This window comes from Otolemur garnettii, unplaced genomic scaffold, assembly GCF_000181295.1.
Source record: "Otolemur garnettii isolate 467f Iridium unplaced genomic scaffold, OtoGar3 scaffold00015, whole genome shotgun sequence".
Lineage (NCBI taxonomy): Eukaryota > Metazoa > Chordata > Mammalia > Primates > Galagidae > Otolemur > Otolemur garnettii.
In genome coordinates, this window is record NW_003852410.1 from 23,664,208 (window position 1) to 23,675,936 (window position 11,729).

At 39.3% G+C, this 11,729-nt stretch overlaps 2 protein-coding genes across 3 annotated transcripts in view; one reads left to right on the plus strand and one right to left on the minus strand.

Moving 5' to 3' along the window:
• THOC7 (THO complex 7) overlaps positions 1-3,513 on the plus strand; it is a 25,677-nt gene extending 22,164 nt beyond the window's left edge. The window contains exons 5-9 of one of the 2 annotated variants that reach the window (XM_023510705.1): positions 758-815; positions 2,299-2,365; positions 2,450-2,519; positions 3,184-3,294; positions 3,453-3,479. In XM_023510705.1, coding sequence (XP_023366473.1) covers positions 758-815; positions 2,299-2,365; positions 2,450-2,519; positions 3,184-3,251 — 263 coding nt within the window. In that variant the 3' untranslated portion in view covers positions 3,252-3,294; positions 3,453-3,479. Of the gene's footprint in view, positions 1-757; positions 816-2,298; positions 2,366-2,449; positions 2,520-3,183 lie in introns of both variants that reach the window. The other variant, XM_003785521.2, reaches the window with a different exon arrangement.
• A 1,881-nt stretch (positions 3,514-5,394) lies between these two features.
• LOC100961187 (putative uncharacterized protein C3orf49) overlaps positions 5,395-11,729 on the minus strand; it is a 17,642-nt gene continuing 11,307 nt past the window's right edge. Inside the window, exons 4-5 of the mRNA XM_003785592.2 lie at positions 6,013-6,126; positions 5,395-5,592 (exon numbers count right to left, since the gene is read on the minus strand). Coding sequence (XP_003785640.1) covers positions 5,395-5,592; positions 6,013-6,126 — 312 coding nt within the window. The remainder of the gene's footprint in view (positions 5,593-6,012; positions 6,127-11,729) is intronic.

The window sequence follows — 11,729 nt, forward strand, 5'->3', positions numbered from 1 at the left end:
AAAAAAAAAACAAAAAACAAAATAATGAATCTCACCTTTTGATAAGCTAATTAAAATGAAGTTTAATTCCCTATTTTTAAAAGTTGTTTTTTTCATTTAGTCTAAGAAATGTGTGGTAATGTTTTGATGGCCAATTTACAGCCAAATATAATTATTATCAATTCTAAAATCATTTAAAAATATTTTGCAGACAGTGTATTTGTTGGTTAATAGGTGTTTAAGTGAATCCTGACAGTCATCATTTCGTAAGAAAGGTTAACATGATTTATCTTTGAGGTCTCAGTGGAGAGAAACAAGTACCTAAATTTTAAATCATTTAAATTCTGAAATCTTTACCTTAATTAGTGAGAAGTGTAATTTGCTATTTGACTAATAACTGAGGTTAATGGTAGGATATATATACTTTACTGATTTTTTTTCTGAGCAAATAATAAGTCCTTTTCATAATTAGTATATTTGATGGTCACTAATGACTTAAGTTTTTTATGCTTATGCAGTCCTACTATATTCTGTCCAGGACATATGGATGGAAAAATTGACTTGGAAGCTAAACTCTTTGTTTGGAACACTGTTAAAGCCATGTAGCATTACAGTTATAGCTGAATCAAGTAAAGCTGGCAATATTCTTTCCATCTTTCAGTGTTTTCATTTCTTGGTGTACTAGGAAACTGATTAGGAGAGATTTGTAATATTACTTCATTTTAATAATCCAGGTTCAATAAAACCTTAGTTTGGCAAATATTTTTATGTTTTTCAGAATATGACGCTTTGGCAAAAGTGATCCAGCATCATCCAGACAGGCATGAAACATTAAAGTAAGTTTAGAGCTTTACTTTAAAAGGAACTAACCTTTATACTAGTCTATGCATTTTATTTTTAAAGAAATACATAATATGTTTGAAAAGGAGGGATCAGATCTTCAATATTATATTTTTAAATTACTGCTTAATTAGATTTTTTTCTTTCTCTGTCTTTACTGCCTGTACATCTAAAATAATGCATATAATAGGCATCCATATGAAAATGAATAAATAGAATATGGTTTATTCATACAGTAGCATACCAAATAGCAGTTAGAAAGAATAAATTAGATACACACTTTTAAAACACAGATCTCAAAACATAGTGAAGAAAAAAACATAATGAATTTTAAAATTAATCTTAAGTTTCCTGATTACATACAAAATAATAACCATTTATAAAAGTTAGAACCCCTCCTAAAATATTATATACTAGCTTGGCATCTGTAGCTCAAGTGGCTAAGGCACCAGCCACATACACCTAAGCTGTCAGGTTCAAATCCAGCCCAGGCCTGCCAAACAACAATGACAACTACAACCAAAAAATAGCCGGGTGTTGTGGCAGGCACCTGCAGTCCCAGCTACTTGGGAGGCCGAGGCAAGAGAATCACTTAAGCCCAGGAGTTGGAGGTTGCTGTGAGCTGTGATGCCATGGCATTCTACCCAGGGGGACAGCTTGAGGCTCTGTCTCAAAAAATAGACAAATAAATAAAATAAAATATTATATACTAATACTTCATGTTATTCAAAGGTGCAAATATATGCCTAGAAAAGGATTGGAATGATGTAATGGTTGCCTAAATGGGAGGCAGAAGAGAAAAAAACCTGGGATAAAGGACTGGGCTAAGGTTCAAAATGGGTATTTCAAATTAATCAGTAATGTTTTCTTTCTTTTACAAAAAGAAAAAAAAAGTCCTTGAAGTTAAGTATGGCAGAATGTATCAGTTTAGGAGGCTTGTTATTCTATTATGTGTATTTTCCTATGCTTTAAAAATTTATCTAAAAATGTTATGAAAAAAGTGCCTATTTGGGAATTAAGAAGTCCCTCAGCTTTGAAAGTGTTACATAATGGAATGTATAGCTCTTCATGCTTTTAAAAATTTTTTAAATACTATTTAGTGGCTCGGCGCCTATAGCTCAACCGGCTAAGGTGCCAGCCAGGTACACCTAAGGTGGCGGGTTCGAATCCCCAGCCCGGACCCGCCAAACAACAATGACGGCTGCAACCAAAAAATAGCCGGGTGTTGTGTTGGGCGCCTGTGGTCCCAGCTACTTGGGAGGCGGAGGCAGGAGACTCGCTTGAGCCCAGGAGTTGGAGGTTGCTGTGAGCTGTAATGCCACGGCACTCTACCCAGGGGGACAGCTTGAGGCTCTATCTCAAAAAAAAATAAATAAATAAATAAAATAAAATACTATTTAGTTACCAAAAAGTTAGATATTAATTATAAATTCTGTTCCCCCAATTAACAAAGTTTAACACTTGTTTATTTTTTTCCAGGGAACTAGAGGCTCTGGGAAAAGAATTAGAACATCTCTCACATATTAAAGAAAGTGTTGAAGATAAGGTATTTGCATATATATGTTAGCCTTTATGATATCTGTATGTTTATAGATCAATTTGTATAATTTTTTTTTTTTTATTAACACAGCTAGAGTTGAGACGGAAACAGTTTCACGTTCTTCTTAGTACCATCCATGAACTTCAGCAAACACTGGAAAGTAAGTAGAAATAGTCTCAAAATGAATGTGTATAAAGATTTTTAAATGATTCAAGAGTGAGCCTTTTGGAGTGTAGCTGGATAACACTAGAAAGCACTCATGTTGTTCAACTTTCTGAATATGCATAGAAAATTCTTATTTTATAGTAATATATGATTTAAATATATACCTAGTGATTTAAATTAAGAAACATTCAAGAATGATAGATTTGGAAATTTTCTTTGTTTATATCTTATTACTGTAAAGACAAGACCGAGGACCCAGGCAGGTGATAAGTGCATAAGAACATTTATATGCCCAATAATGGTGGGTACTTTGGGGAACTGAAGATTCACTCCTTATATTGACTGCTGACAATTAGAAATTTCCATGTTATCTGATTTGCTGATTCCTTTAAAGAAAAGCCTAAGACCTAGATTTTTTGTTTGGTAGTGAAATCTATTGACACAAATTTAAAATTTGTGCTAATAAATAGTAACCACTAAAACTTTCCTTTTTTCCTTTTTTTTTCTTTTGTCACTTATGAGGACCACAGTCTTAGGCTGCCATTTTGCTGTCTTTGCTTTAAATATATTAACTAATAAAGGCTAAACATGTTTTTATGTTACCATTAAACATAAAATTTAGGCACATTTAACTAAAGTTTTATGTTTCTCAATTACAGATGATGAAAAGCTCTCAGAGGTAGAAGAAGCTGAAGAAATAAGCTTGGAAACAGATCCTAAGCCATAGATAGGCTAATCACTCGTCATTCTTAAGAATACTGAAATAGCTGTATGATCTTAAGTGTGTTTAAATACGTTGTGCTCTTGAGATATTTAAAGTTTTGGCAGTGAAATATTTTGCTTTTAAATATTCATATGCATTTCATTCATGTATCTTCACATAAGGGAAAATTATTTCAATATAGATTTGTTTTTATTGAAATGCATTTTTTATTCTTAAGAGGTAGGAGGCAACATCCAAAAATGTTTAATAAAGTATTTTCAAACTGGATGTCTTTTTGCTCATTAGTGTTCTAGGTAGTTTTTAATTGGTAACATTAATTGGCTTACAAAATAAGTTGAATGGCTCGGCGCCTGTGGCTCAAGCGGCTAAGGCGCCAGCCACATACACCTAAGGTGGCGGGTTCGAATCCCCAGCCCGGGCCCGCCAAACAACAATGATGGCTACAACCAAAAAATGGCCAGGCATTGTGGTGGGTGCCTGTAGTCCCAGCTACTTGGGAGGCTGAGGCAGGAGACTCGCTTGAGCCCCCAGGAGTTGGAGGTTGCTGTGAGCGTGATGCCATGGCACTCTACCCAGGGGGATAGCTTGAGGCTCCGTCTCAAAAAAAAAAAAAAAAACAAAATAAGTTGAAGATTTTAAGAAGGTGGCATTTCTGGGATGTATATGAGAAAATGGGTCAATTTCTGGAAATTGTGATAGAGTCCATGGCTCGGCACCTATAGCTCAACCGGCTAAGGCGCCAGCCACGTACACCTAAGGTGGCGGGTTCGAATCCCCAGCCTAGACCCGCCAAAACAACAATGACAGCTGCAACCAAAAAAAAATAGCCAGGCGTTGTGGCGGGCGCCTGTGGTCCCAGCTACTTGGGAGGCAGAGGCAGGAGACTAGCTTGAGCCCAGGAGTTGGAGGTTGCTGTGAGCTGTAATGCCACGGCACTCTACCCAGGGGGACTGAGGCTTGAGGCTCTGTCTCAAAAAAAAAAAAAAAAATAGAGTCCATGAATAAGCTTCAGGAGGGCCAAAAATCTGTGAAATTATGTGCAAAACATTTCTAGTACTTGCTTTTTATAGGAAGAGGTTCCATGATGTTTAGAATCACTGCTGTGAGAAGTAATTACAAGATACAAAATAAATTAATACACTGTCCATTTTATACATTTTTTTCCCTAATTCACAATAAGTTTGCTTATTAAATGTTGTGTTGATGTTTTCTCTCTACTGGTTTGTTCTTTAGAAGCCATTTTCAATAGGAAAAAAAAATTGATAAAGAGTTGAAGTAAATAATTAACTGTCTTGAATAAAGATTTCATAATCTTTTAAAAAAAAATCAAACTAAGGCTGAACCACTTGTAATTTTCTCAAGTATTATATGTGCAGTTCTTGTTCAGTTTCATATTTATCCATTTATTGTAGTTCAGAAACATGACACCTTGGATGAACTCTACCTTAATAATGCTACATTTCTGTAATTCTAATAAGAATTTTATCTTTAAAAATGAAAGTTTAAAATCATCTCAGTTATAGTCATATTAAATATGTCATAATACCTATAAATGCTTCCTCTAATTTCATCTGGCAAGTCATGGGAGAATTTCCTTTGCAAGAATTGCTATGTCATGACATATGTTTCTATTTTCCATAAGAATTATGAAGCAAAAATTTGCTCATATTGACTCAGAATTAAAACTCAATTTTTCTTTCTTTCTTTTTTTTTTTTGAGACAAGAGTCTCATTTTGTTACCCTTGGTGCCGAGGCATCAGAGCTCACGGCAACCTCAAATTCTTGGACACAAGCAATTCTCTTGTTTCAGCTTCCCAAGTAGCTGGGACTATAGGGGCCTGCCACAACACACAGCTATTTTTTGAGACAGGGTCTCATTCTTGCTCAGGCTGGTCTCCAGCTCCTGAGCTCAGGCAAGCCACCCACTTCGGCTTCCCAGAGTACTAGGAATACAGGTGTGAGCCATCTTGCCCATCCCTCAATTTTTCAAAATGATCTTTATTTTTTAAAGTACTGTTAGTTACAATATCCTGAACAAAAAAAAAAATCCCCTCTGCTATTAATTCACTAGAGAGATTTCTTCAGTATTAAATACCAAAAGATTAGAAACCCTATGAAGATAACTTTTACACAGTCAGGAACAAAATCAGAAGCAGCAACAGGTCCATGGGAAACATACATTTTTCAATTTATACTTCCTCATGGTTCTCTTGGATATCCTCTGGAACTGCTTAGAGGACTGAAGAATTTCATCCCCTAGAAACTCACACTGTTGAAGCTCTGCATGTCTTTGGGCCAACAGCTTCATGGATTTGTCAGTCACTGTTTCTATGAGGTCATCCACCTATGACAGATATGTATACAAAGAAAGCCTTGTCAAAAACCAAAGGGATAGTTGTTTTTCCTAAGAGATTAGTTCAGAAGTTGGTGGATATTTTACGAGTCTCAAAGTATTATTCTAATTCAAGTCATAGCAAACAGAGCTTGAAAACATACATTTACCACCTAGTGGTGAGGATGACCTCATTTCTTCTTAAAAGAAGCATATGTATATACTTTCACCTTATTAAGTTAATATTTATTAAGCACACAGCATCATCCTCAATGCCCTTAACAATCCTTAAGCTGCTCTTAAAATGCCCTCCCACTTTTTAAAATGCTAATCACTCATTTCTTCCCACATTCTTGCTGTTTATCAGGTCTGTATATTCGGTTAAGCCTGGCTGTCTGATGCTTCTGAGACACAAAAGCCTTTGTCCACTACCTGCATTTGAAGGTTTCCTACTGTCAAGTCTGATTTTCGGAGGATGCTTTCCATACCATGTTTCTTTTTTTTAAGTGCTGGAAAGTGTGGCCTCTTTTTTGATGAGTATGGAACCTATCATAAAAACATTAAAACACATCAGATTAGAAAGTACCAACATTATTTCTGTGACAGCACTTAAATAAGAATTCTAACCCTTGGGACATGCTCTTGTAAATGGAACATTTGCCACATAACAGCATTGAGTTGGAGACCATATTCATATTATTCTCCACGCCCCATGTATCTCCTTTGTGCCCAGAGCTCTCTTTGAAGAGATCTATAGCATGCAGAGAAATGAGATTGTCTGGCTCTGAAAGAATATACAGCATCAGGAAAAAAGCAGGTCATTTGTAAGGGAAGAAGAAATTGGCTCTGCAGCTGCTGAGCACAGAATGTGGGGCTGTTGTGGACCAGTGCCCCAGAAAGCTCATTATCACTGGATCCAGTTGTTAATTCGGTTTCATTTCTGGAGGATTTCTTATTTTCATGGCAATCATGTCTCCAAACATAAAAAGAAAGCTCTGGGTTCTTTTCACCCCATGCCTAATAATTTTCCCATTGTTCCTGGCTTACTGGATACAGTTACCTGTCCTAATAGTGTGGCTACTGGAAAGTCCTAGATCATGGCTCCCAGCTAATGTGCCCTTTTTCCTCTCGTTGAGTTCACTCTTCCTTCCCCTTGTCCTTAATAATTAGCAGTAGGACTATTGTGGGACCTACACAGTAGAGTGCAGGACTGTATCTGGGTCCTACCCTTTGCATGATGAAGGAATTTACAAATGCAGTCTGCTGAACCACTCACTGCTGCCCTGCCAGCTTGCCCCAGCTCAGGTATCACTCCCAGATCCTTTCTTGATTCAAAACAAGGCCCCTTTCTTATAAAACCCAATACTTTTTCCTACTAAGCATCTATTGCACTTGGTAGTTACTAAGTTATTTCTGTGTTTGTTGAATATAAGTATTGTGACTATGCAAATGACATGAAATTTATGTGAACCAGCTTGATGAAAGTATTTCAAAATGTATATGAATATACGTATTGTAAAAGTCCAGTATGGACAGTTTTTGCAAAACAAGATGAACTGGGGCCCGTGTAGACTGGCCTCAAGAAAGGGTACCTGCAGCTCCTGCTTGTGGCCATGAGGAATTGGAGGCCTAGTGTTTCCAAATCTTCCAATTTTTCAAAAGAAAGTTGAAAACCCAGATTTTTATTTAAAATATCCTAATTTTTAATTGTGGACAATTAATTAAATATATATTTTGAGAATATTCTGAGGGCTAAACAAATACTTCTATAGCCAATTGATAACCTCTGATTTAATATTTTTTGATGAACAGAAATTCTACATTTCACTGCAGCCAAATTTATCCATCTGTATCTTTTTGGCCAGTTGTATTTGTATCCTAACAACTCTTTCTCTGTCCTGAAGTCAAGAAGATATTCTTACTGAAGCTCGGCACCTGTAGCACAGTGATTATAGTGCCGGCCACATGCACCGAGGCTGGCAGGTTCAAGCCCAGTCCCAACCAGCTAAACAACAATGACAACAAAAACAACAAAACAGCCAGGCATTGTGGTAGGCACCTATAGTCCCAGCTACGTGGGAGGCTGAGGCAAGAGAATTGCTTGTGCCCAAGAGTTTTAAGGTTGTTGTGAGCTGTGACGTCATAGCACTCTACCGAGGGCAGCATAGTAAGACTCTGTCTCAAAAAAAAAAGATTTTCTTTCTTTTTTTTTTTTTTTACATATACCATAATGCAATTCCTCTGCTAGGTGTATATCCAAAAAAGGTACTCTTTTTTTTTTTTTTTGAGACAGAGCCTCAAGCTGTCCCCCTGGGTAGAGTGCCGTGGCATTACAACTCACAGCAACCTCCAACTCCTGGGCTCAAGCGAGTCTCCTGCCTCCGCCTCCCAAGTAGCTGGGACCACAGGCGCCCGCCACAACACCCGGCTATTTTTTGATTGCAGCCATCATTGTTGTTTGGCGGGTCCGGGCTGGGGATTAGAACCCGCCACCTTAGGTGTACGTGGCTGGCGCCTTAGCCGGTTGAGCTATAGGCGCCGAGCCCAAAAAAGGTACTCTTAACGAATGCTGGAAGTTTTAAGATTTTGCCTTTCCCACTTAAATCCATAATCCAAGAGGAATTAATTTTTGTATATGGTACAAGATAGGGATACAATTTCATTTTTTCCCATATGGATATATACTTGTCCCAGGGCCCCTTACTCAAAAGATTATATCCATAACTCTACTGCTTTGCCATGTCATGTGTTAACATCTGTCTATTAAACTTTACCATAGAAGCAGGACTATGTCCGTGGATAACCCTTGTAGTACCCAAACCTAGAAATTACCCAGCACATAATAGGGGCCTAATAAAAGTGAACCTAGCACAGAAGAGGCAAAATTCAAAACTATTACTAACGTTGGCAGACTTTGACAGTGTAGTTGTAGAAATGTGCTGTTCAACTTTCTATGAAGATGATAATATTCTCTGTGCTATCTAACACAACAGCTATTAGCTACATGTAATTATTCACCACTTGAAATGTAACTAGCTAGTGGGGAACTGAACTTTTAATTTTATTTAATTTTAATTAACAAAAATAGTCACATGTAGCTATTGATTACTGTATCAAACAACATATTTGGGTAATACAATCAGTACATAGCATAGTAATTAAGAGTAAGGACTCTACCTCCCAGAGAGCTAGATTATAAAGGATCACTTGAGGTCAGGAGTTCAAGACCAGCCTAAGCAAGAGTGAGACCCCCATCTCTACCAAAAATATAAAAAATTAGCCCCAGGCATTTGTGGGTCACAGCCTATAGTCCCAGCTGCTCAGGAGGCTGAGGCAGAAGGATTGCTTGAGCCCAGGAGTTTGAAGTTGCTGTGAGTTATGACACCATAACTGGGGTGACAGAATGAAACCCTGTCTTGAAAAAAAAAGTAAGGACTCTGAATCCAGGTCTTCCTGGATTTGAAGTTTGGCTCTGTACCATTCCTAAAATAAGGATAGTGTTGCTATTTGCCTTACAGGACTGTTGTAAGGATTATCTGAGCTGTTTTTTTTTTTTTTCCTTTCAAAAATAGGAACTTGAGGGTGGTGCCTGTAGCTCAAAGGAGTAGGGTGCCGGCCCCATATGCCAGAGGTGGCAGGTTCAAACCCAGCCCCAGTCAAAAACTGCAAAAAAAGTCAAAAATGGGAGCTTGCTCTGTCACTCAGGCTGGAATGCAGGAGTATGATCTCAGCTCACTGTGACCTTGAACTCTTTTTTTTTTTTGAGACAGAGTCTTATTTTGTTGCCCTCGGTAGTGTGCCGTGGTGTCATAGCTCACAGCAACCTGAAACTCTTTGGCACAAGCAATTCTCTTGCCTCAGCCTCCCAAGTAGCTGGGACTGAGGCAAGAGAGTAAAAGCAGAGCTAAATTCTGTGCCATTTGCTCTGTACAGGCATTAGCCAGACAGTCTGTAACCCTACTACCTCTACTGCAGCAGATGTCTCTGTTATCTACATGCCCTTCCCAGGTACCTGCTGAACCTATGTAGTAATCTTGTAACTTCCCTAACCTGGTGGCTCCTTTGAGGCCAGGTAGCCTGGTACCAAGGGCACGGGACAACCTGACCTTCCCCTGCATCACAAGACTCTCACGTCTCTCATGTCTTCCATGACTTTCATGTGTGCTCAAGCCCTAAAAGCGTATAAAACACAGGCAAGAGATTGAGTTGGGGATCGCAGTTTTTAGGACACTAGTCCACGGAGTCTCTTGGCCAGTGAATAAAGCCACTTCCTCTTCCAACTGGTGCCTGGAGTCTTTTTTTGTCTGCGTCAGTTTCCCGCTACAGGACTACAGGCGCCTGCCACAACACCCAGCTATTTTAGAGACAAGGTCTCACTCTGGCTCAAGCTGGTCTCAAACCTTTGAGCTCAGGCAATGCACCTGCCTCAGCCTTCCAGTGTGCTAGGATTATAGGCGTGAGCCACCGTGCCTGGCTAATTGTATAATTTTTTGTTGAGACAGGGTCTTGCTGTATTGCCCAGGTTGGTCCTGTCCTCAAGTAATGTTCTGGCCTCAGGCTTTCAAAGTGCTAGGATTAAAGGCACAAGCCACAGTGCCAGGGTCAAGTTAATATTCTAAAGTACTTAGAACAGGGCTTGGAAAATAGCTTTAGGTTAAGAGCTTATTACATTCATAATAGTTCAAGGTTCTATTGTTTAAAATTAGTTTGGCCCGGGCCGCCCCCATACCTCAGTGTGTACAGTGCCAACCACATACATCGAGGCTGGTGGGTTTGAACCAGCCTGGGCTAGCTAACAAAAAAAAAAAATGACAACTTCAACCAAAAAATAGCTGGGCGTTCTGGTGGGTGCATATAGTCTCTACTACTTGGGAGGCTGAGGCAAGAGAATCGCTTAAGCCCAGGAGTTGGAGGTTGCTGTGAGCTGTGACTCCACAGCACTCTACTGAGGGTTACAACTTCATACGCTGTCTGAAAAAAAAAGTTTGGCCAGGCATGATGGTGTTACTGGAATTTCTTTCTTCAGTCCTTTGTCTCAGGGATTTGAAGAATGAACCCATGGGCCACAGATCAGTGGTAAGAGAGAATTTTTTTTTTTTTTGGATGCTGCAGAGCAGCACTAAGGAGGAGATAAAAGAGAAGAGGGAAGAGAAGAGAAAAGAGGAGAGAGAGGAGGAGAGAGAGAAGAGAGAAGGTGAGAGAGAGAATTTTTTTTTTTTTTTGAGATAGAATCTCACTGTGTCACCCTTGGTAGAGTGCTATGACATCACAGCTCACAGCAACCTTAAACTCTTGGGCTAAAGTGATTCAGCAATTCTCTTGCCTCAGCCTCCCAAGTAGCTTGGGACCATAGGCTCCTGCCACAACGTTCTGCTAATTTTTTGTTGTAGTTGCCATTGTTGTTTGGCAGGCCTGGACCGGGTTTGAACCCGCCAGCCCTAGTGTATGTGGCTGGTGCCCTAGCCATTGAGCTACCCTCACTGAGCCGGTAAGATAGGATTTTATTAGCAGAAAGGAATACAGTAGGAGTAAAAAGCACCAGAGCTTCTGGCAATGGGGAAGACCCAAGTTGGAAGTCTCCCACAGGGTTCTTTTGTCTAGGGGTATATATAGTATTAGGTCTTTGCAGTTTTTGCCCCAGGGAAGGGATTAGGGTGTGCCTCCCTACTCAAGGTGGAACCATCCAAAACCTCTTAGGCTGCTTTGTTCATGACCTTGCTGGAGCCCAGAGGGTGTGTCCTAGAAAGGATAGTCTGTTTGTGCCTACAGTTGGAGGGTCTAATTTCTGAGCTTGCCTGGGCCTAGAGAAGCGGGGGGCTCTCTCCAGCCCTGAGCAGGGAAATCCTGTTATCAATGGCTCACACCTATAATCCCAACACTTTGGAAGGCTGAGGTTGGAGGATCACTTGAGGCCAGGACTTCAAGACCAGCCTGAGTGACCCTGTCTCTACAAAAAAGAAAAAAAAAAAAAAATGATTAACCAGTTCTGGTGATATGTGCCTATAGTCCCGGCTTCTTGGTAGGCTGAGGTGGGAGGATCACGTGAGCCAGGAGTTCAAGGTAATAATAAGCTATTTATTGTTGGGCTGCTACACTCTAACCTGAGCCACAGAGTGAGATACTATCTCAAAAAAAAAAAAAAAAAAAAA